This window comes from Eurytemora carolleeae, unplaced genomic scaffold (assembly GCF_000591075.1).
Source record: "Eurytemora carolleeae unplaced genomic scaffold, Eaff_2.0 scaffold401, whole genome shotgun sequence".
In the NCBI taxonomy this organism is placed as follows: Eukaryota; Metazoa; Arthropoda; class Copepoda; order Calanoida; family Temoridae; genus Eurytemora; species Eurytemora carolleeae.
The window spans coordinates 15,109-41,943 of record NW_019396469.1 but is presented as its reverse complement, the minus strand read 5'-3'; the positions used below and the strand labels follow the sequence as shown (position 1 = coordinate 41,943).

The window sequence follows — 26,835 nt, the reverse complement described above, 5'->3', positions numbered from 1 at the left end:
TCTATAAAGGTTTATTATCCCCCCCCCCTTCCTAAATTACGAACTTTATGATTTCCCTACCTTAGAAACAAATCTGAACAATATTGCAAAATTCCTGACAAGAAAATTGAAAATTCCCAAGAAATCTATATTTCTCACACAAAGAAACTTTATTTTTATGAAACCGTAGAATTCTCTTACTCTGATCTGGAAAGAAATCTAAACATTGTTTTCGTAAAAGGATGTTTTGAGATTTACCCTATTATTATTATTATTACTATTATATAATGAGAGATTTCAAATGTAATTGAATAAATAATCGATATGATGTCAAGTCAGGGCGATAGTAGTATTTGGGTATTAATCTTGAATACAGACTAAACTCTAATCTTGAATACAGACCAAACTTTAATCTTGAATACAGACCAAACTCTAATCTTGAATACAGATCAAACTTTAATCTTTAATACAGACTAAACTCTAAACTTAATACAGACCAAACTTTAATCTTGAATACAGACCAAACTTTAATCTTGAATACAGACTAAACTTTAATCTTGAATACAGACCAAATTTAAATCTTGAATACAGACCAAACTTTAATCTTGAAAACAGACTAATCTTGAATACAGACCAAACTTTAATCTTGAATACAGAACAAACTTTTATCTTGATTACAGAATAAACTCTATATTAAATACAAACCAAACTTTAATCTTGAATACAGACTAAACTCTAAACTTAAATTCAGATCAAACTTTAATCTTGAATACAGACTAAACTCTAAACTTAAATACAGACCAAAGTTTAATCTTGAATACAGAACAAACTTTAATCTTGAACACAGACTAAACTCTAAACTTAAATACAGACCAAACTTTAATCTTGAATACAGACTAAACTCTAAACTTAAATACAGACCAAACTTTAATCTTGAATGCGGACCAAACTCTAATCTTGAATACAGACCAAATTTTAATCTTGAATACAGACCAAACTTTAATCTTGAATACAGACTAATCTTGAATATTGACCAAACTTTAATCTTGAAAACAGAATAAACTCTAATCTTGAATACAGACCAAACTTTAATCTTGAATGCGGACTAAACTTTAATCTTTTAATACAGAACAAACTTTAATCTTTAATACAGACTAAACTCTAAACTTAAATACAGACCAAACTTTAATCTTGAATGCGAACCAAACTCTAATCTTGAATACAGACCAAATTTTAATCTTGAATACAGACCAAACTTTAATCTTGAATACAGACTAATGTTTACAAGATTAGTCATATTCACTATTCAGTTCGCAAATCAAGGGATAAGTATTTAATTTACGAATTATCATGATCATATTGTAATGTATCTTTTATTATTTTATGATGTATTTTTAATAAGTTTTTATATGAGAGGGAATTGAAACTCCGTCTTATATAAAGAATGCCTGAAGCAATCCCTGCAAAGAATTATTTGATTTAATTTGATGATTTCTCACTTAGATTTGAGAAAATTGTTCTCTATGATGCCAATAATAAATATTTCACATTGTGGACAGTTAAGTCATTATTCATTAGAATGTAATTCTGAAAAAATTACTTAAATATTATGGAGATTGTCATTTTTTAATTTTCGTTTTTCTAGATTTCTCCGTGAAGTTGGTTTACCTGCCATAGGATTCTCTCCTATGCCCAACACCCCGACCCTGCTGCATGATCATAACGAGTTCTTAAACGAGGATATTTTTATCAAGGGAATAGATATATTCGTCGACCTCATAGCCAATGTTGCTTCGGTTTAAAAAAATGAATATTATTTGTGGGACCACATTTATTTCTATTGTATTAACGTTTATTTTGATTTTGTCAATACTTATGTGATCGTTTCATCGTTTATTTTGATATTTTAACATATTTTCTATCTATTAATTAAAAACAAAAAAAATTTCTTTTGGGAAAGAAGAATCTGTGATATTTTGAGAAATAATGTTGATTTTTCTTTTGTATTTATTTCCTGTTTGATATATCTAATATATCGATGCTATATACTAGTCAAGTCAATCATAAAATAATTATTTTTAAACCTACGTGGTAGGCAAGTTTGGGGAATCTTACTTTCCAAAATTTATTAGTCGTTAGTCTATATTTATACACATTACGTGGCAATATTAATATAGTTGTATGTAATTGGGGACAAAAATTATATTTTTGAATATTTATAATTTCAGAGAAGAATGAAATCTGTTTCTGGTTAATTACTACAGGATAGAGGATTGATATGTAGACTGTAAAAAAAGGTATGATAGCTAGATGCACAATGCACTAGGGTGACGCATGAAGATCTGAAAATCATTAAAAATCAAAAGGTGTAAAGGTTCTCCGGGTGACGTCAACCCTGAGTGTTAACATATTTTGCTCTAACTTGATGAACTTAACTTGAAGTAGGCTAATTGTTCCCATTTCTACACTGTGTCACCAAATTTTGTTCAGGCTGCATTTGGATATAAAAATTGAGATAAAAGGCCAAGATTTTACATGCAGCCTTCAATGGTGGCCCTCTACTTGGATCTTAAAGAAAACTAGGGACGATTGGAGGTCATTGACCTCCGTCGAAAATCAAGGTTTTGGTGAAAATCCGAAAACAACTTATACCTGATACAATGCTCAGATCAACATAAAATTTTCACAAAATGCTCATATTGTGCCACACCACCGATAGAACCTCCCAAAAAATGCTTTACTCCCTTTGTGTGTCACCAATGCACATGGCGAGGTACTCCTGGGATGATTTTAAGCGTTACATGCCCAATTCACAACAATACCTTCCTTAAAGCAGGAATAAGTTAATAAATTTTGCGCAGACGTACTTTTGTACTTTAGGTACAAAGTGTCACTTTAAAAAACTGCTGCAGTCCCATTTTTAGGGATAAAAACTGTCTACTCATTTTCTTCGCAATTAATTATACGTTTTGAAATAAAATTCAAATCTCCTTGTTGAATATTAAACCCATAATATTATTTTATGGTGACAAAATACAGCGTTTATCTCTGTATTGTCAAAAAAAAAAAAAAAAAAAAAAATTGCCTATTTATCAGCAATATTTGAAGAAGTTTGGTTGCAATTTTGGATAAGCTTACTTATGAGTTATAAAATTGCAGATTGATGTTAAAATGTTGTGAACAGGGTGATGCAGTGACAAAAATAGTATATATTTCCAGGGTGATGCAATGGCGGGTGGAGCTGCTGCAGCTGCCTGTATGACGGCGGATATATCTCGCCGGAATCCTCAGGACGATTATGAACTCATACAAAGGATAGGTAGCGGTACTTACGGAGACGTATACAAGGTAAATCNCCTGCAATTTTAGGATAATTAGGTAATTTTACCAATGAATGGGGGTAAAAAAAAGATTTTATTTGAAAATATAAATATGGTAAAAATTTCCAAAGAATATTAAACTTAATAAGTCCCAAAATTTTTTATTTTAGAAACGTTTCAAACACGTTCAGTTTTTTGTAGTTTACTTTACATTACCTTTTACTTTGAAGTAGTGCTTAGGATCCGGATCAGTTGGATCCGCATCATTTTGACCTCCTAGATTCGGACCAGATCCGGAACCACGTATCCAGAGACAAGTGAAGTAAAATTCTATCCAAAACCTGCTGAAAGTTAACTTATGCTCTCAAACACAAACCTTAATTAATTGTTATTAAAAAGAGAGATTATTAAAAACTTCCTTATCTCTGAATGGTTCATAAATTTTCAGAAAAAATAGCAAAAAAGAAAAAGTTTAACATTTTTTTACTTAAAACAAATCAGTTAATCTTGAAGAAATGTTCTGGACCGGGAATCGGATCCTTTTTTCAAGGCGGATCCAGGATCCAGGATCCAGGATCCGCATCAAAATGTAATGGATCCTCAGCACTGCTACCAATATTCTAATTTAATACTAACCACCTCGACCAATATCAACACTTGCATTAAAGCAGAACTTTGAATGGCCGCGCTGCAGAACAAAATAATTTCCTGTAAATTATTAATATGTTATATTAGGCAAAAAGACTGTCTAACAATGAGTTTGCGGCTATAAAAGTTATTAAGCTGGAGCCGGGAGATGATTTTGGAATTATACAGCAGGAGATCCTTATGATGAAGGTAATTCCTAAACCCCTGATAATTATAATAATGATAATAACAAGAATATTAAAAAGAATATCAAAAAGAATAACAAAGTTATTGACATTTAAATCTGATTTACATCCAACCCGAATTTGAAAACAGTTTTTATTTGTTAGTTTTTGTATCCTTCACTTTAAAACGGCTGATATTATTTGTATTCTTCACTTCCAAACAGCTGATATTTTTTGTATCCTTTACGTCAAAACAGCTAATATTATTTGTATCCTTAACTTCAAAACAGCTGATATTATTTGTATCCTTCACTTCAAAACAGCTGATATTTTTTTTAATCCTTCACGTCAAGACAGCTGATATTTTTTGTATCCTTCACGTCAAAACAGCTAATATTATTTGTATCCTTCACGTCAAAACAGCTGATATTTTTTGTATCCTTCACGTCAAAACAACTGATATTATTTGTATCCTTCACATCAAAACAGCTGATATTTTTTGTATCCTTCACGTCAAAACAACTGATATTATTTGTATCCTTCACGTCAAAACAGCTGACATTTTTTGTATCCTTCACGTCAAAACAACTGATATTATTTGTATCCTTCACATCAAAACAGCTGATATTTTTTGTATCCTTAAAGACTAAATGGTTGATATTATTAAGACAAAATGTTAGCACAAATTATGCCATCTTCATGAATTGAATTTAGTTGAATTGAATTGAATTGAATTGTATTGAATTGAATTGTATTGAATTGAATTGTATTGAATTGTATTGAATTGTATTGAATTGTATTGAATTGTATTGAATTGTATTGAATTGTTTTGAATTGTATTGAGTTGTATTGAATTGTATTGAATTGTATTGAATTGTATTGAATTGTATTGAATTGTATTGAATTGTATTGAATTGTATTGAATAGACAAGGTTTATTGCCGGTTGAAATCTAAAAAATATTTCCTAAAAACTATCGATTATTATTATAAATGGAAATCCATCAATGCTTACAGAAAAATCCGTTGAACATACAGGGTAAGTAAAAAAAAAGTGTGATTTGCAGCGCCAAAATTGTACAACTCTCCTGTATGGTGTTTTTCAATATTTATTTTAATTTGTAATTTTGTTGGTACTCCAATGGCCTAAGAGAAAATCCGCGAACCTTTTTTCTCTCAAAATCAAAAGTTCAGAAAAGCAAAAATGTGTATATAAATTATTTCTATCAAAATCTAAAATTTTAAAAAGATTGAATCACAGAAAACTCTCGAAATTGTAATAAGTTATTTAAAGTCTCTAGTTCCTTTCTTCTTAGTATATTCTAAAGTATTAAATATACGCTGTTCAGTTGAAACCTTAAGAATCATTAAAAACCAATATTTCCGTAAAAAATTGCGAATTTTTTAATTACAATTTTGCAAATTTTCTGAGATTCTGTGATTCAATCTTTTCAAAATTTTAGATTTCGATAGAAACAATTTATTTACACATTTTTGTTTTTCTGAATTTTTGATTTTGAGAGAAAAAAAGGTTCGCGGTTTTGTATCCTTCACTTCAAAACAGCTAATATTATTTGTATCCTTCACTTCAAAACAGCTGATATTATTTGTATCCTTAAAGACTAAACGGTTGATGTCATTAAGACAAAATGTTAGCACAAATTATGCCATCTTCATGAATTGAATTTAGTTGAATTGAATTGAATTGAATTGAATTGAATTGAATTGTAATGAATAGACAAGGTTTATTGAAGGTTGAAATCTAAAAAATATTTCCTAAAAACTATCGATTATTATTATAAATGGAAATCCATCAATGCTTACAGAAAAATCCGTTGAACTTATAAATTTATGTTCAAGTATGAAAACAATTTGGCGCATACAAAAGCTAAAAAGAGGGACGAAAAGCGCGTATTTATATTTATAACAAGTATGAATAGCTTGGCTATTGTTGTTTTAACAGTTTGCTTCATTATCGATCTCGGCTATTCGTCAAAATAAAACCGGTAAATTCTGCAAATATTTAANGGGGGGGGGGGTGAATTCTGACTATAAAATGCTTTGACTCTGAATTGTGTTCACTCGCATGTATTATTATCTTAAAACAATTTATTTTTGTTAGGATTGCGTTCATCCAAATATAGTTGCGTACTTTGGATCGTACTTGCGTAGAGATAAATTATGGATTTGTATGGAGTGCTGTGGGGGTGGGTCTCTACAGGATATTTATCATATTACAGGTAAATTTACTGTACAATTGACAGTTCAATGCATAGGATCCGGGTCCTTAATAATATGCGGATCTACGGATCCGGATTCAAGGGGAAGAAATATTCGGGTCCGTAATAATATGCGGATCTACGGATCCGGATTCAAGTGGCAGAAATAAAAAAAGATCCTCCATGCAGAGATGGCAATGTCCTATTTGATATAGTTCTTCCCTTTATAGCTTTGTCTGATCAAGTATGAATTAGATATCTAATATCCATGGTTTTATTAGTTTATTTTTATTTTTTATTTTCATGGTTGGTTTTTTGCAAAAGTAACTTGCGCATTTCTTGCTTTTAAGAAAAATGACAATACCGTCTTCCACATATTTACTTGTATACTTGATGAGTCATCCCAGAGCTCCAGGTAGGAACATGAGGGGAATTTCGGTAGTATCATTTTGAGTTGTGATCTGGTAATCTTGAAGAGGTCACGCTGTTGGGTCTTAGCTCACTCCACCTGGCACAAGCATAAAGATTTAAAAGTCTGTCATATCGAGCAGTTTTTGAAAGAGTTCGGCGACTTACTTCCGTAACTTCTGTTGTGAGTCTATTCCCTGTATTTACAACTCTGTAGGAGAAAAAGTTATGTCTCATCTCAGTCTTAGATCTGCTAGGTATCAGGTTTTTGTAATAAGCTGTTGTCCGTGTCAATCTCTGTTCATCTGTTCCTACTGTTCTGAACCATATACTGCTGTCTACCTGGTCGATTCCTGACAATATCTTCTAGGTTTGGATGATGTCAAATCTTTTCTACGTTTCTCAAGTGGCAATATACTCAACTCTGCAAGTTTTTCTTCAGTATTAAAACCTTTCAGACCAGAATTTTTTTAATTTCTCATTATTTGCCTTCAGAGGGGTAGTTATTTCAGTTTAAACAAATTATGTATAATTTCAAATTCAGAACTTATGGGTTTTTTTTTGGGGGGGGGGGGGGGGGGCATCGTCCAATGTACGCTCGGTGGACGGGAGTGTTTGCCCCAATTTCATCGAATGCTTGGTTGTCTTTCAATAATAATTTAAGAACTTTTTGGACGCATTTGTTTTGGGAGTTTTTTGATCAGCACTTTGGGGCGACCTTATAAATGATTTCTTGAATGGAAAATCAATTAGCAGAATATACATGTATATAAAAATGTTTAGGACCGCTCTCTGAGAAGCAGATAGCATACATGTCCCGTGAAACCCTACAGGGTTTAGCCTACCTACACTCAATGCAAAAAATGCACAGAGATATTAAGGAAATAATCTTAGTCACGAAAAAAATGGATCTTTCTTTACTTTGCAGAATGTCATAAACATTTTGTCAATAAATTAATGCTAAAATCGATTATTTCGTTTTCATTATTATATTGAATTTCTAATTTTCTTTGAATTTATTCGCAGATTTCTTCAAAATCTTCAAATGTCGTCTTTTCAATAATAATTCTAGAAAATCTGCGAAAATCTTTGTGAATAATGAGAACCAGAATGAGATAATAGAAACTAATAATTGAACAAGATTAGTTATTTTCGATGATCAGATTAATTTTTATGTTCTCAACATGTTCCTATACATGACGTCTGTAGTTAATTGTTGAACGTTTTTACATTTTATGTCGTCGTTATTCAATAATTAAAAAAAAAACTAATTCTGAAAACGTATCCACTCCCAAAGTAGTAGTTTTGAACATCGAATTTGCGCTCAAACTCAGGATTTACAGATCTTTAAAAAGTTATGTCTCGAATGAATCCGAAAGAAGCTTTCCACAACACTGCATACTCAGTTCAACTACCTTACATAGCCGGTCACTCCCTTTAAGTAATGATTTTTGGTTAAGCACTAATTAATGATTGTTTGATTGATTGATAAGATTGTCTATCGTTGAATAGACGGAATTATGAAATTATTGAAAAATGCTGTGAAAAACTGATTGATATTGGTTGATATTGATTGATATTGGTTGATATTGATTGATATTGGTTGATATTGATTGATATTGGTTGATATTGATTGATATTGATTGCTATTGATTGCTATTGATGGATATTGATTGAATTTAATTGATATTGATTGATATTGATTGTCATCATTGTTATTGATTGACTTTGATTGACATTGATTGACATTGGACATTGATTGACATTGATTGACATTGATTGACATTGATTGACATCGATTGCCATTGATTCGATTGATTGATTGACATTGTTTGATTGATTTTTTGATTGATTGATTGATTGATTGATTTATTGATTTATTGATTTATTTATTATTGAACTAATTAAGGAACTCCATACTGGATGGCCCCAGAAGTAGCAGCTGTAGAGAGAAAGGAAAAGATTCTTAGCATTTAAAACTTTAATATATTTTTCATTAAGTTATTCTTAAATGGACTGTAGATGTAATTTCAAGTTATACCATTTATAGAGGCACGTCTGAATCACAACAGTACTTTTTTAAGCTGTGACTAATTTAGGAATGCATTAGTAATTCATTTTTTGTAGCAATTGTTGTTTTTTGGAATTTTTTACGGCTTGACTTGCACATTTAGAAATAATGGAGGAAATTGTCGGAATTAAACACTTTTTAAACCAGTTGTCTTCCCTAATACTTAAACCAAGGTTGTGAATTTGGCTCCTCTGTAAATAGGAGGTCACTTAAAATTTACAACAACTGTCCATTTTTAAGCACACAAAAATATGAAAATTTAATAATTGTTTTTAGAAGCTGATAAATATTTGGATTAATGAAGTGTAATCACTCTGATCCTATTGTATTCATACAATGTTATAAAGAATCTGATTTCAGGGTGGATATAACCATCTTTGTGATATTTGGGCAGTTGGGATTACAGCTATAGGAAACCTTGTCAACTTGAAAAATCAAATATATTGAATGAAAAGAGAGAATCCTGAAAATAATTACCTCTTATTCCCTTTTCCCCAGAATAGTACAGTATAGATATATTAAAGGTGTTTACTTATAACTCCTTCCAATGTTATCGAAGAGAAGTAAAAATAAGAACTTGTTGGGATTCTTAATGTGACTTTAAAGGAAAAATGAAAGGGGGTAAAGGGTGAAAGCTAATCACTTTAGCTCTTGATCGCGACCCATGAAAGTTATATCTGATGTTCCTATCTCGAGAAATTGATGTAAACTGTGACAAATTTATAAGAAAATTCATATATATACAGTTTTGTATAGAAATAGTAGTTTTAAACAGATCATATTCAGCAAGAATTCTTTGAAATATTTCAAATTGATTGACAAGTTGACCTTTAGAGCTGGCTGAACTGCAGCCTCCAATGTTTGACCTCCATCCAATGAGAGCTCTTTTCCTTATGTCAAAGGAAACTTGCAAATTCAATACACTTAAATCTATTAATAAATTATTATTATGATTATTATTTTTATTATTATTATTATTATTATTATTTTTATTCTTATTATTTCATGTCTTCAACAAAGTAAAAAATGGTTTAAGTAATTTAATTTGCATGTAAATTAGAGTGGTTATAAACCACCGACTCTGAAAGATAAGAACAAATGGTCAGCAGAGTTTCAACAATTTATCAAAGATTGCCTTGTCAAGGAAATCAAACAGCATTTAAAGAATATTCCTCTAAAAACAAATCATATAAAATGTCTAAAATTTTCAGTATTTCAATTACCTTGACCTTATCTTTTAATTGTAGCTCTTTTATCAATTTTTTTTCGGGGATTTTGAAAAATCTTAAATTTTTTAAATTCTAACCTCCATGAACCCTCCCTGGGGTCATGTGAGGTCCCACAAAAAAATTAGACCCAATCGGTTGAGCCGTTTTGACGTTTATCGGTAACAACCAAACGAAACAAACAACAAACAGACAAGCAAAGTATGTAGATTGATGATTTGTTTTATTATTATTTAAGCATTTGATATGTTATAATCCTTGCATCACATTTATGTTTTCAATTTATCAACACTCTCAGCTCATATTCGACATTTCTCCTCACATACAAATTAAAAACATCATATAAAACTGATAATTTTGTAAACTTTGCCATGTGTATTTACATTTATGTCGCAAATTAGTGCTTCCTCTTATGGTGCATTTGAAATAGTGGGTCATCAAGTAGGTGTTCTAGTATTTCAATAGTTCTTGGTCGACCCCACTCTTAATGCTGTTGGTTGGATAGAACCCAAAGAAAAGACCTCCTGCAGAACGAATGCTGTGCCATCAATTCCTCCTTGCACCTGATTTATCCAAGAGACAAGCAGTGGAACTTCTAGCAAAGGTTGGTTTAGTTTAATTTTGCAAATTTTCTGTGATTCTTTGATTCGAGAAAAAAAATTTGTCGGATTTTTTTTGACCATTGAGTACCAAAAAAAAATATTGAATAAATACCATATAAGAGAGTCGCACAAAAAAGGTACAATTTTGCATCAGACGCCACTAATCACACTTTTTTTGACTCACCCTGTATATTTTTTAGTGTTCAATTAAAATATACAATACTTTATACAGTATTCACCTCTGAAATATTGAATTTAGTTCATTTAATATTAGAGTCAACTATGATGTTTTAGGTTCGGAACCCTGATGCTCTTGTTCCTGTTTATCATAGTGAAGAACAGGTTAAATATACTAATTTAGATTAGTGGATCAATAAGATTAGTTTGATTTTATTATTTCAAGCTTTCTTGATTTTGCAGTCTTTATTGCCATGCTATTTATATGGCATTTTGGATCAAGTCCAACCATCATTGTTGCAAACTGTATTTTTTTCCAAAGAAATTCATATGCCTTATTTAAGGATGAGGAAGGGGGTTTGGTTAATGTGCCCACAAGAATTGCCTCCAAACAGACCAAGGCACATGGTAGAACTAAGTCTGAAATGAACAGTAAGTAAACATTTCTTAAACCTTGGACATTTTTTTGATAATATAAATGTTTTTATGTGTCGAATATTTTTATCTTCAATTATTGATTTTTCAGTGGAGTCCATTAGTTTTGAATCCCCACTTGTGACAGAGTTAACCCCTGACACGGGCACAGACAGACAAAGAAACCTTAACAATCCCTGGAATTCAGATGGTAAGTTTTCAAACAGAGAGACTTAACTTCATGTTATATCATGTTATAGTTAAAGTTTGAAACTAGTTATTTAAATTAAATGTTACTTCAGACGGTGATAAAACTTTGTCCCGTGATGAAGCTCTGGACGTTGAAGAAGACCTTAGTACTGCCATTGATCAGGTAAATCACCTAGCTTATTTTTTAAAGCTCCTAAATAATATGATCTTAGCTAAATGTTTTTTCTGATTTGTGTATGCAGGCATTAGAGAGCTATGACCTTGCAACCAGTTGGATGGAGGGAGACGGGGAAAAGGATGTTGTGAGAAAGTAAGTCACGCTTTTAAATTTTCGATTTCTGCATTCTCTAACCGCATAATTTTGTAACCTAACTTTGATGAGCACTCTTCAATTTTGGCCATTTTTAAATGGCGCACACAGACTTTCAACAACGATTTACATAATTGAGATTTGATGCAACTTTTTCAAAGCTTGTTTGTTAAACACAAATAGTTTTTCATAGCTTGGAATATCAAACAATTTACGCTATCCAAACTGTTAATGGAAAATTTAAAAAAAATTTATAATTGTGAAAAATTCTTTATTTACACAGATCTTTTATGATGTTCTAGTAAATCAGATTTAAGTAATTTAAGTTACAGAATTTGGGTATACTCCACTCCTACTGTTATGCCCTGTTAAGTACAAAGTAACTTATCATGTCATGTAATGTAACTTATCTTTGGAAAACTTGAAACTTTTAAAACTGTCAGATTCAACAACAGTTATTCATCTTTCTGTATCCAACAGATAGGGGTTTGTTTGATTGCTATGTATTCTTTTTTTTTAACCATAGATATACACAACTTATTGTTATAAATGCCTTAATTAATGAATGTTAAATAACCTTTGATTCTTGTGTAGGAATTTTTATTGTTACCTAATGCACATTGCACATTTTTTCGATGAAATTGGAGAAATTTTACATTTTTAGGAGTTTAACTTTTAAGGAAAAGTTTAGCAGTTGCCAACTTTGTATATCATGTATTTAGTAAATTAAGTTTTGAAAGATAGAGATAGTAAAGGTTCTTAAGTATTAATTCAACAATTTTTAAGGGGAAAAGTATCTGTCAAAAATTCTTGTTTTTCTTGAATGTGGGTCTGATTTTTTATTATTGTTTTAGTATTGATGATGATTCAGACATTTTTAAGTTCAAGCCAATGTGGCCCAAAAGACATTCGGTATTAGTAAATATTCCTCCCCGTGACCAGCATGAGGACCGTGGGAACATTAGTCAGAAAGCAAGGAAATTAATGCAGCCTTTGAAACATAACATTCATCTACAAAAAATCATGCCTTACAACTGGAATAGCATTTTCAAAGATGAAGAAGTGGCGAAGAAGAAAATCAGTAAAGAGTTCCTGGATGACCCTCATGGGTTTATAAAGGGTCTATGCTTACCTGAGCAAACAATGTCAAGTGCTCAGTCAAGTCCAGATTTAGAGGAACAAACATTAAGTGGTAACTTGATCAATGGATCTTTCTCTGATCTGTCACTATTTGATGAGATTTTTACCGAGCTTGGCAACACGCTTCCCAGGCACTGTGATCAGAAACCTAATTTGTCAGATGTAGAAATGGAAAACAGTGAAAACGAGCAAGCAAGGTATTCAGCTTGGTGGATTGAAACAAAATTACAATATTTTCATTAACTACACCAAACTTCTTGCTTACTAACATGCATACAATACCTAACTTTCCACTGATGTGTGGTTTTTAAAATCTGGAAGAACAGAGCTGAAATAATATGAATGTCTGGTTTGTGTTAAAAACGTATTTCCTTCTAAATAGAACAGAAACAATCTAGCGAATGATTACAAACATGAAAATCAGTACCCTTTTTGTTAGAGGTAGCACAACAGCACACACAAATGATTAATAGAACATATTTCTATTCCTAGAAAAAAGGGTAGACTTTGATTGTCAGGATGACTTTTTCTTATTTCGTTTCAGATAATTTAAGCAAACATTGAAATTAAGCTTTAAACTGTTAACACTGAACAAATGTACTAATTTGACAAGATTTAGCCATTTTTTAATTTCCCGTTGAAATTTAATGTGTTTTTAAAACTATTAGCACTACAATGGTTAATGCTTAAATAACAAATTCATTCATTTTTAAATACTTTCTTTCTAATACTTTTTTTTACTGCTGTGTCATCAATAATTTGAAGTGGTCTCTTAAAATATTCTGGGCATAATTACAATATTGGGATTATTGGTATAGTTTCAATATCTAGGTCTATGCTGCAGAAAATAGATGTTGAATTAGAGTTGAGGTAATTTAAGTAGCAAGTGTTGAATATCCTTCCAAAGTCTATTTTCTAAGTTGCTACTTCCTAACCGTTCTTGTTTCCATTGTACTTACTGTCGGCTGAGATTTTGTATGTCTTGGTTTTAGTTTATAAAGGGTATAATATAATTAAAATATTATTTGCAGTTATTTTTGCATTGCATGATTTTACACACAAGTTAACAAATAACATTCAATGCTAAATCACTGATTACATGAAATAACATACTAACTAGCTTTAGTAAGATGAATACCATCTCACAAAAATATCTGTTCTTGAATCTGACTGTTTGTTACTTCTGATTCTCCTGACTTAAACTAGTATTATTTGCCTGTCTAGACTGCACATGAGATACATGAGAAACTTCTACTGGAAAGGATATAAAGAATGCTTAAGTCGATCAAATATCCAATCCAGAGAAGTTTCCCATGTTGACCAGGAAACCAGGTAATTCTTGGATCTCCATCTGACCACTAAGAAAATGTTGCAATTAGGATTAGATTTATTTTATGATAAAAAATGTGCTTTGTTGGTCAGCATGAAAAGGTTAGGTACAAGATAAAACTGGTAGTTTTACACAGAATGTTTAAATTATTACCTAGTAAGGATTTTCTAAGCTTACTCATGAAATAAACCCAGCTTGAAATAAATAAATATTGGGCACTTTTTGATAAAAAGGCTTAAATCCATCTTGCCATATGAAATGCTTTTTTTATAATTTTTGAACTCGTTTAGTTTGTTGCTTTCTTTTGTAGATAAAGCACTTCTGTAAGAGAGAGAAAATTGAAAAATAAATTATGATTAGTATCAAAATATCCGGCTTGAAACACTGAGTTTAGAGTAATAGAAATATCAAAAAATAAGCAAAAACCCAGGTTTTTTGAAAAGATGTCTTGAGTATCGCAAAATATAAATCAAACAGTTTTCAAAATAGCAAAAAATATGGACAAATGGATGGTTGTGTCAGCGGTTGGAGATACCTAAACCAACAAATTTAGAAATAATTTAAAAATTCAAAATCTCTAATGATCTATGTAATTGTAAATTATAAAATTGTTGATTTTTCAAATTTTTTTCTTTATTAGATATTCTAATTTGCTATTGAATATTTTTTTGCTGGTGCAAATTAGACTATACATTTCAGATGAAAAAGTTTGACACCAAGTAAAATATGACTGTCAAGAAAGCAGGAATATGATATGGGTTTTAGATTGATCTATTGAGTTTAAGTACGGAAATGAACATTCCGTAAAGATTGTAACCTAATATTTTAAGTAGATAAACCTTCGAAAATATTATGTAGTTATTTTGAATTACTTACTATCGTAAATGTGTTATTCTTACCGTACCTTTTCAAGCTTTTGTTTATTCAATATAATAGCCCTACTATTAGTGTAATTAAATGCTTTTCACTAAATATAAAATGCAAATTTTTCTTAGTATTGCACAGTAGAAGTTTAGTAAATAGTTTTTAGGTAAATATTTTTTGTAGTTTAAAGACAACTTTTGTCCTGTTTTTATTGTAAATTCTTTTTAACTTTGTATTAACACATGGGACAGAACTAGTTAATTTAACAGCATGCAACTAAATAATTAAATAAACGTTTATCTGTTTATTTTTCTAATGTGCAGTGTTTATTTAGAAGAAATACATTTTTTGGAACCACCTTCAGTTTTGTATTGAATACTGTTATTTGAAATTTTTATCTTTGGGTTCCACATTTCATAGTTGTTTCTTTCACTTGACTGCAACTTGTATACTTATTTAATTGAATGCTGCATGATGCATCAAGTTCATGAAATAAATCACTTCTAGAAATTATAATTATTTATGTTTCAGGGGTCACACAGGAGCATCTTTATCCAGGTAAACTAACTCAACGCTTTTGAACCGAATTTAATTAATTAGAGCTGGCGAACGAAGTACCTAATGCCGCACTGCACTGGTTCAAATCCCTTTGTAGTTTAAATTTGAATCGTGATTCAAGAATTGAACCGGCTGTAGGTAGTTAACTAGCCTAGCTTGTTACTCAATAGGCCTGAAATGGTCGCGTGAGTTAGGCCCTCCTTTTTCACACTATCAGAACGTCCAACATTAACCTTGGATCTCATTTAATTTATCTGGAATTTTTTTTTGATTACTTTCCTGTGATGTCAGGTTTTCAACGGATTGAAAATCCATTAAATACCCTTTATTAATTTAACATAGAGTTAAAATGAATATTGAATACTTCTCAAAAACATAAATTTACATAATTTCATAAATTTGTTAAGAATGTTTTCTTGGTGGTTCTTTGGACAAATAACTCAACAAATGACGTTATATCTCTTTATATAGAATTATCTAAAATTATAAACATTCTCATATTATGGAATATAGATTGAACGAAACATATCACAAAATTGGCCACCAGGGAAACATCTGTGGTGGTCTGGCTCTCTGTTATCAGTGTTCTAGTAATTAAAAAATATTATTAGAAAAAGCAATTATAGCTCAATATAGCTTCAATTAATTAAATTTGGTCCCTCGGGAGTTTGTCCCTCCAGATTTTCAGAAGTCTGTCATGGTGCCAAATCGACCCCCTTCCCTTTAATAATATAACACTTTATTTTTGCGGGAAAGGGAAAGTTTTATGCAAGAATCACAACGCAAACAATTACTTTTCAAGGTCTAAGTTTAAAGTATAAAGCCTAAAAGCATACAAGAACTTTCCTATTCTTTGTACCGCAAGTGTTCCTTTTGAACTTAAAATTTCGACTTCAAGTCTCTAAAAATGGTCTTTTGAAACTGAATGAGGACCCATGCCATCAGTAGATGGTAAAAATATTTATATTACTAAGTCTCAACTTCAGGCCCTGAACTTGTTTTGTCTGGTTATCTCATAGCTAGATACAGGTCCAAATGTTTTAAGAGCAATGATTAGTTTAGTTATTTTTATCATTAATATTTGTTGTTTGCTAGATATGAGTCTGGATACAGTGATGGGTCAACTCTACGGATGTCTGATAGCATTCCAAACCATTCCCAGCACAGGCGGAGATCCTCCGGTCCAGAGGTACTAGGACAATCGTCATTTTCAGTATGTTTCTTAGAGTTGTCTTAATCAGTCTCATTTTTATTATTCAAATAGTTAAATATCACATATAAATTTTTAACTGTTTATGATTTCACTGAAGTCTTTATTTAGCACGTAATCCATGGCATTTGTTAATCTTGTCAGTAGGAATCATCAATCATCATTCATCATCCTAGAACTTTTCACTATTTTCTCCAGGGAATTTATCTCTCTAATTTTTTTATGTTCTCAACATAATTTGTATCATTATAATATACAATGCGATTAGAATTTTGTAGACGTTCTCAAATGTCCTCGGATTTTTTGTTTTAGTCGGCGCATTTTCAAAAATGTTAAATGTGGACATTTATTTCTGGGATAATTTTGTTCCATCTTTGACGTTCTAAAATCTTTCCATGGGGTCATGTTAGTTACCACAAGAAAATGGGTTCAGCCTTTTTGATGTTCTTTTTTATGTAAAGACAGAGAGTCAAACAAACAGACAAGCTAAAAGTCATGAAAACCAGCACAAACTGACAACTAAACAATTTGTTTAATGGAAAAGATGCAATTTTATAAGCTTTAATATTTTCAGCCTGTAGAACTGTCTTCCACTAGTCTAAACCAACTAAACTTATCTTCGCCACAGACAAGGCATAGAAGCTTGTCCGACAGTCGTGCCCAGGATGGGAGGTAAAATCCCCCCCTCACTTTTGAAAATATTTTTTTTCTCAAGTTATATAAATTTCTTGTGTTTTCTTTCGCCGAATGGGGGGAAACATAATTGTCTTTTGATGTCTAATGTTTCATTTTTTCCCCCAAATCATCAAAAATCAATTTTGAAAAATATACACCCCTTATACAGGAATAAAAAGAAAGAATAAAAAACATTTTTATCAAACTTTTTTGCTTGTTATTCAATATGGGTTAAGTTTCTATTCAAAATTGTTTAAATGGAGTAGCAAAAGAAATTACTATAGAAAGTGATTTAAAAACATTTCATCGTAAACATTGTTTTTGTCAACTTGTTTCGACCAAAACCAATGTTCTCTATTGGTATTATTTTTATGTGGAATTAATTCAGACAAAACGGTTCAAATTCTCCTCATCCTCCACCCAGACGAAGAGAACGAACCTCCTCCTCTAAAAGAGCTACCTCTCCTCCCTCCCCTCCGAAAGCCACCTCCAACGGGTTGCCTCCGACTCCTAAGGTTCACATGGGTGCCTGCTTCTCTAAGGTGTTCAATGGATGTCCCTTGAAGATCAACTGCACGGCTAGCTGGGTTCATCCAGATACACATAATCAACACATACTGGTTTGTGCATAATCCGTTTACTTATTTCATAGATTATATAATGGAACTGTAGACGTAATTTTGTTGTGTCTCCTCATTTTGCAAGTGAATGAGATATTCATATTTTTCCTCTGGAAGATTAATTATTTTTAATTTTTTTTTTTTTTTTATAAAACTGACTGTACAGACTGTACAGAAACAACGGAGGAAATTGTTAGAATTAAACACATATAAAATTAGAAAAACTAATTAATCAGATAAAAGGTTTAAAGGGTACAGTTGGCAATCAAACATTGATTTGATAAATACGCAGTCACTTCAAGTTACAATATCAACTTCAAATCAGTGCTTAGGTTCCATTTAATTTGATGCGGATCCGGATCGATCCGCACTGGGAAAAAATAGATCAGGATCAAGGTCATGAACTCAAGTTTTGAGAGCTAAAGATTTTTTTTATCTTTTTGTTGATATTTTGCCCTAGGATACGGATCCATGGATCCGCATATTTTAGCGGATCCAACGGATCCGGATCCTAAGTACTGCTATACATACATATTTAAAAATAATGGTAAAATGAAAAGTTCAGAACTTTGGTAGTTTCAGTATCTGATTCATTGATTGCTGAATTTATTTATTTGATATGATTGTTGAACTTGTCAATTGATTGGCTAGCTGACCAGAAAATAGATTAATTGATCAACTCCCTTAAACGATTTATACCATTTTACATTCCTTTTATTATCAAATGATTGATTTAACGTTGGATTTATTGATTGGTTATTTAGGAACTTCGCGCTTTACAAAAAAACTGTTGATGAGATCTTTTTTTTTTTTTTAATATGAAGAAGTCCAGACTGAAAAACCAGGACACGGAAAGGACTTGAACCTCCAATCCATTACTGGAGTCCATTGTCATCCCCGCCCTTTGTGATTTGATTTGATTTAGTACATTAATTGATTGATGAACTGATAAATTATTTTGTTAATTTACTGATAGACTATTTTGTTAATTTACTGATTGTTAATTTTGTAATGAATTAAACGATTGATTTGCTGATTAATTAAACAGTTTGATTTATTGACTATTTTATTAAAAAGAATTAACCATTAGATTAATTTATTGAATCATTTTGTAAATTTACTGGTCACATATTTCTTCTATTGATTGATTGTTAAGGTGGGAGCTGAGGAGGGAATTTATACTCTGAATCTGAATGAGTTACATGAGAACGCGATGGATCTTCTCTACCCTAGGAGAACAGTCTGGATGTTTGTTATCAAGGATGTTCTAATGACACTTTCAGGTATATACCTCGTATAAATATTAATTTCATAGATACATTATTCATGCATTATTATGGGGAAAGTTATTTTGGGGAAAGTTGTAGAATTTATTTTCTTTAAAGCTTAGAAAATTATCTTGTGGGGGGGGGGGTGGAGGGGTTATCTAAAATTTATTCATAATACATAGTATATATATCCCTAAAATTGCTTTTACATTTTATATCACGCACAAGTTTGCTAAAGTACTTCATTTAAACATCTATTTTTATGGTGTGAAAGTCTGTTACTACTTAAAATCGTTGACTTTCCTTATTTAGGGATCTTAAAAAGTTACATAATAAGAGAAGTGTAAGACTTAACACGGCCATCTTCTTGATCATATGACGATATATTTTCTTTCTACTCAGGGGTGTATATAATTTTACCATCATTTCTCCCCCTCACCTTACCCCTTTGAAAAATTTTCTATTTTCAGAAGTTTGGTGTGTGTTTTAAGTTTTTTTTTGGATTTTTTTAGTGGAGAAAAATTAATAAACTTTAGGATATAAGTATCAATAACGATATAATAATTTACCTCTTGATGTCCATTTTCCCTCCAATCTAAAAAAGTTATTTCCAGGGTGTGTGTTAATAGTTTAAAACAGTGCTTATGATCCGGATCCGTTGGAACCGCAAGATTTTGGCTTCCTGGATCCGGATCCGCAAAAATATGCGGATCCATGGATCTGGATCCAAGTGGTAAAATATGAACCAAAAACTGCAAAAACAACTTTTTTACTCCTAAAACCAAACTCTGAACCTTTGAAAAGAAAAAAACAAGCGAAAAAATAAAACAATAAATTTGAAAATTATTTTTTGTCAAAAAAATTCAGTAAATCTTTAAGAAATGACCAGGATCCGGATCCGCATCAAAATTAAGTGGATCCTAAGCATTGGTTTAAAATATACACCCCCCTCTCCTGTTTTAACCTCACTGACTACCGGATTTTATTGTAATGATGATTTGAATAGTAAGTTTAAATGTTTTAGGAAAAACTCCAAGTTTATTTCGCCACGATCTAGTTGGACTTCATGCTAACAGTAAACAGAATCATAGGTTCACACTCTCAGTTAATGCAATGACCAAGGTAATAATCTTAGTAACATACAGGGTGTCCCACGAACCAGGACATTTTAAAATATCTTCTTAGATAACTTATTAAGTTGTTTGGTACAAAAGAGAATAATGAAAAATATTATATGGTAATCATATTATAGTAAAATTAATTTCAAAGTAAAACATATCTGATAAAAAGATTTTTTTTAACAAAATATATTGCTATAAGTCTTAAATGTCTATTACTTTATATGGAAGAAGACATTCAAAACTATTCCCCAACTGTCATGTTTCCTTGGATATTCTGTAGTTTTTAGTGTTTAATGTATTTTTACAACACAAATTCCTATTCTCTCTTCCCCGTTCTCCCTTTGAAAAGAGATAAAAACTCAACGGAAAACATCTTACTTTTGCAGAACATATAAATTATATATATTTTCATGTCAACTTTTTCCCCCAAAAAGTTGACATTGGTTGTTACTCTCTGCAATATTTGTTTTTCAAATAAATTTAAAAAAGCTAATAAAAAAGTTAAACTTTTCGGTTTAATCAATCAATAAGAGAAAAACTGCTAATTTCTTAATAAATGTCCCCCCCTCTCCTTCTAAAAAAAAAACTGCCGGTTATTAAAGAAATATTAATTCAGAATTCAGACCCAAAAAAAATTCTTTTCTTAAACTTCAATAATTTCCTAGATTCCTGAAAAGTTTGTTCCTAAGAAGTTCAGTATGACAACAAAAGCTCCAGATACTAAAGGATGCACTAAATGTTGTGTAGGAAGGAATCCATATAATGGCTATAAGGTGAGATTGTTACCTAACCAGTAACCATACCATTGTGACCATCATCAAGTGACTTATTACCACTAATCAGTAACTCATGACCAATAAACATTGACCATTTTCCACAAACGAGTAATTTATGACTAATGACTGATGACCACCTAATTTTGACTTATGAGCAGTGTCCAATAACGTATGACCAGTGAACAATGACTTATACCAATGACCAAAGATGTATGACCAGTGACCAAATACGCATAACCAGTGACCAATGCCCTATGACCTATGACCAGTGACCAATGTCTCATGAACAGTGACTAATGACTTATGACCAGTGACAAATGACGTATGACCAGTGACCAATGACTTATACCAATGACCAAAGACATACGACCAGTGACCAAAGACTTATGAACAGTGACCAATTACGTATGACCAGTGACTAATGAGTTATGACCAGTTACCAATGACTTGTGACCAGTGACCATTGACTTATGACCAGTGACCAATGACTTATGAACAGTGACCAATGACTTATGACCAGTGACCAATGACTTATGACCAAAGACCAGTTGCTTTTGACCAGTGACGTACCAGAATTATTTAAATAATCCTAGAAAGAAAAAGACGTTTCTTTTGACAGGTCGACATTCAACATTTAATTTACAAATTGATTTAAAATTGATTTTTAATTTATTGATTTAGTAATTTGCCATTGTTTAAGTATCTGTGTGGAGCTCTACCTGGTGGTGTATTCCTAATGCAGTGGTATGATCCTCTTAATAAGTTCATGCTTCTCAAACACTTTGAGTGTTCAATATCAAACCCACCCAGGTATATAAAATCTCTTGATATTCCTTTTAACAATGTTGTTTTTGTGTAACCTAGGGTGTTCATTGATTCGTGTTTTTTATTTGTAATTTCTGTGATGGATTGTAAAACATGTGAATTAACAAATATATAATTAACTTTATTAATCGGTTACTGATAAATTATTTGTTCTATGTTTTGGGCCAACTTTCGTATTGGTGATTATCTATTTTTATTGATTTGAACTAAGAAATTTACTTACTTTTATCAACACCTTTTCCGAAAAGATTAACTCTCATTAAAGTTTTTTTGTTTACTGTTGATTAAATAACCGCTTTGTGTCCATGGATTCACTTCGGTCCCAAGGACCTCTATTTTATTGAACGATTGTCTGCTAATAATAGTAATTTATTTGTATAATTCAGAGTGTTTGAGATGATAATAACTCCTGACCTAGAATATCCAATTGTGTGCGTAAATGTTAGGTAAACAGTTTATTTATAACAAAAACTTGCTTCCCTATTAATGAGAATAAAAATAATTAACTACAGAGTCTAAAACTAAAGAATGCGCGAATTTTAAGTTCGAGGTTAAAAGTTCTGTAAAATAATGAGTAGCTACTTAAATATTAAACTTTCTCAAATTTAAATTTGAATTTCCCGGGAAAAATCTGAACCATTCAGAGAAAAGGATTTAAAGAATTATTACGTAAGTATCGGTATTCGGTAATCAGCTGTTTTTTAAATTTAAATGATTTACGTGATTTGGGTTTACGTGCAAACATTAATTAATCTAAAAAAAGTGAAATTTTATTAAATCAAGGTTTTTACTTTTAAATATATCGTAATTAGTTGAATGCCGCTTAGCGCTGAATGATGATAGACAAATATGGGATTGCGGGATTTCAAGATTTTAACCCTGTGTTTAAATTTTAACTCGTCGATTTCGGCGAGTTAAATATTTAACTACAGGGTTAAATATTTAACCTCACGCTTAAAGTTCAGGTTTAAATTAAGTCAGAAGTGGCATTTAACCATGAACTTAAAATTTAAGTCAAAACTTTTCGTTCTTTAGTTTTAGACTCTGGACACTGAAATATTTTTCGCTGGGAGATCACTATTTTGACATTGTCAGCGAGTCAATACATCTTTTTAGTTTCCACTGAATAAGAATAAAAGGTTAAATCTAAAAAAAGGGTTGCTTCTGATGTAATTCTTTAAATAGCTATTTTTTACGCTGATATTGGTTTAATGCGGGGATATGATAGAAAAGAGTTTTAAACTAGACATGATCAATATAAACTTAAATATGTGTTTAAGGCGGGGATATGATGGAAGGAGTTTAAAACTAGACATGATCAATCTAAACTCAAATATGTGTTTAAGGCGGGGATATGATGGAAGGAGTTTAAAACTAGACATGATCAATCTAAACTCAAATAGTTCCTGGTTCCACAGTGACGAGCTGGAGGATCAGGTAAACACCACTTTAAAATGTTTCCCGGCAAAACATTTCCAGAAAATAACACGTTTCCCGAAAAAAAACGTTTCCTTTAAAATTTTGCCTGACAAAACATTGTTATGCTTCAGAAATTTGAATTATTTATCATGAAGGTTTAAGTATTAAAAAATACTTTGATTGGAATGAATAAAACATCTGTTTTAAACCAAAAAAAATGGTGTTAAAGAAATTGTTCTTTATTATTATTTTAACATTTTTGTAGGATGGAACCCAGACTGTGATACCAAGACATGAACTGATGAATATTGTGTCAGTTACACAACTAGAGAAGGATACTATACTAGTCTGCTACGACAGTAAGTAGAGGGGGCGGGCTGTTCGACATCAAGAGGAGGAGGGTAGGCCGTAGGTGGCAGTTCCATATGATTTTCTTTTAAATTCAGGCTAATCTGATATAATTTAGATATGGTGAAAGTTGTGAATCTGCAGGGGAAACTTAAATCAAACAAGAGACAAGCATCAGAACTACATTTTGATTTTAGCATTAATTGTATAGGTAAAGAGAATTCATTTTATAATCTTAAGTAATTGCGTGGTTTAAATTCACTGATCCAGTCTAAACCTTGGCTCCTAAAAAAATTAGCTCGAGAAAGGCACATTTTTAATATCAACAAATAAGATATCATTAAAACACCCCTAATCATTGAATTGAATAAATGAGAGAGCATAAAAAAATATTGAAAACAAAGAAATATGCACTACAATTTCATGGTTTCCAAGCACTGCACTACAATTTAATGGTTTCCAAGCACTGCACTGCGATTAAATGGTTTCCAAGCACTGCACTACGATTTAATGGTTTCCAAGCACTGCACTTCGATTATATGGTTTCCAAGCACTGCACTACGATTTAATAGTTTCCAAGCACTGCACTACGATTAAATGGTTTCCAAGCACTGCACTACGATTTAATGGTTTCCAAGCACTGCACTACGATTAAATGGTTTCCAATCACTACACTACGATTTTATGGTTTCCAAGCACTGCACTACGATTAAATTAAATGGTTTCCAAGCACTGCACTACGATTTAATGGTTTCCAAGCACTGCACTACGATTTAATGGTTTCCAAGCACTGCACTACGATTAAATGGTTTCCAAGCACTGCATTACGATTTAATGGTTTCCAAGCACTGCATTACGATTTAATGGTTTCCAAGCACTGCACAACGATTAAATGCTTTCCAAGCACTGCACTACGATTAAATGGTTTCCAAGCACTTATTCTAGCAGTAAGGTTGTTAGCTATTTTGCAGGGAAATATTTACCCTTAGCTGAAATGCCCGGCGTTGCCCGTGGAAAAAATTGAATTTTGAAAAATCTATTTTTTAGGCTAAAAATTACCCCTCGGGTTCCCATGGGTTTCTTCCAAAAAATTCAGCCCTCCGATCGAGCCGTTTGGCCAGTTATAGCTTACACACATATATATAAATATATATGAGCAAAGAGCTTCATCATATAGATTGTATAAAGTTGTAATTTAGCTAAGGATTTAACTAAGTTATTTTTTTCATAAATCTCATTTTGTTTAATTTTCAATTCAATCTAAGAACATAATATATGTATGTATATATATCGGAATTACACATTTTTTTTTTTAGTTTGTTTAACAGACAGTGTTTTGGCATTTCATAAACATGGGATGCAGGTAATCAAATAATTCAGATAATATTTTTATTATTATTATTGTTGTTATTATTATTATTATTATTATTATTATTATTATTATTATTNATATTTCGTGCAAATATATATTAATTTCAATATTTTGGATATTTGAATCTGTAAATGTGTATTCGTATTTGTATCTTATTGCTTCGGTATCTTTACTATATAATGTTGCTGTATCTGCATTTCAAACTGTAATTTTATTTGTATTTGTATCTGCATCTGTATCTGTATCTGTATTTGTATCTTTTTCCAACTGTATCTGTATTTTTATCTGTAAATGTATCTATTTATGTATCTGTATATGTATTTGTATTTTTATCTGCATCTGTAAAATATATCTGTATCTGTATGGGAACTTTTTGTATCACATCCCTGTCTGTATCTGTACATATATCTGTATCTTCATCTGTATCTATATCTGTACCTATATCTGTGTCTTCATCTGTATCTATATCTATATCTTCATCTGTATCTATATCTATATCTGTTTCTGTTTGTATCTTTATATATAAATGTTGTTTATCGTTAGTGGACTAAGCTTGGGTATCGTTTTTACATCCTTTTTTGTCTTTGAAAAGATGTTGGCTTCTTTAATAGTGATTGAAACAAAAGCTTTTTTTATTATCAGCTAATGTTGATTTCTCTCTAGGGACTTCCACTGAAACTAAGATGAACCACTAATCTTGATCGCTGGGTTAAGCTGAAGAGAAATTAAAAAAATATTAAATTCCTATAAATTAAATTATATTAAAAAAGGGTTAGGATAAGGTAGAAAATTATTCACTCGAGGTTGCCAAGAAATGGGGGGGGGGGGTCCAAAAATCACATAACTTTAGATTTTACCCAAAACTGCAAATGTCTGTAAAAAGAAACTATTCTCTCACTAAACTAGGCTGATCAATTAGTTGGCTGCTTAAGATCTTATCTCGTGTCTGAGCTTCTGTAAAACATGTGATAAATCAGACCAGCTTGATAGCTTCTCATTGCAATAACTCTATGCCACTACTCTCCACCCCTCCCTCCATTCTTTCCATATTTGCTCTGTTTTCGATTTTTCTATTTTACAAAAATCCAATTCTTACTTTCTTAGGCTAACCATTATTGGTCTTTTAAATTACTGTTAAAAATAAACAGAATTTAATTCTATTCCTTTTTTCCACTAATCACGAAGTGAGCTTATACCATTATGCAATTCCCAACACGCATTCATGCCACTTCTTTCACATTTGCGTCAATGCACATTCAATCTGCCTGAAAGATTTTTTAAGAAGTATTTAAAGAAAACTTGTGCTCTAAGCTTTTGCTTTTTCTATGATAAATACATCAGTGGTTGTATTGCCAAAACTTAATGTCGTCTGTTCATAATGCAGCTTAAATTATCTTTGGGGGCATGGTGCCCTTATGTATTGAATATATATTTTGCCATCAAAGTTGCGGGGTGCATTTGACATTATGCATAACAAATATTCTTGTTGATATTTTATTTTTAATTAATTAATTTATATATAAACTTTGTTTACTAAAATAAAAAAAGTAACACCATCTGACT

The 26,835-nt window shown here is 31.3% G+C and overlaps 1 protein-coding gene across 1 annotated transcript; it reads left to right on the top strand.

The window, feature by feature from the left end:
• Positions 1 to 1,459: 1,459 nt before the first annotated feature.
• LOC111703870 (mitogen-activated protein kinase kinase kinase kinase 5) lies at positions 1,460 to 25,959 on the top strand. The gene is made up of 32 exons (XM_023475946.1): positions 1,460 to 2,276; positions 3,199 to 3,327; positions 4,035 to 4,136; positions 6,232 to 6,349; positions 7,520 to 7,667; positions 8,249 to 8,298; positions 8,646 to 8,692; positions 9,168 to 9,219; positions 9,642 to 9,709; positions 9,868 to 9,951; positions 10,539 to 10,637; positions 10,930 to 10,977; positions 11,157 to 11,244; positions 11,339 to 11,437; positions 11,529 to 11,599; positions 11,679 to 11,746; positions 12,601 to 13,083; positions 13,718 to 13,756; positions 15,612 to 15,638; positions 16,734 to 16,827; positions 17,423 to 17,520; positions 17,912 to 18,143; positions 19,300 to 19,426; positions 20,436 to 20,533; positions 21,198 to 21,305; positions 22,009 to 22,118; positions 22,520 to 22,579; positions 23,414 to 23,570; positions 23,818 to 23,911; positions 24,019 to 24,111; positions 25,217 to 25,263; positions 25,936 to 25,959. The coding sequence occupies exons 2-32, from the start codon at positions 3,208 to 3,210 to the stop codon at positions 25,957 to 25,959; spliced, it is 3,153 nt and encodes a 1,050-aa protein (XP_023331714.1). The 5' UTR covers positions 1,460 to 2,276; positions 3,199 to 3,207.
• Positions 25,960 to 26,835: the final 876 nt, after the last annotated feature.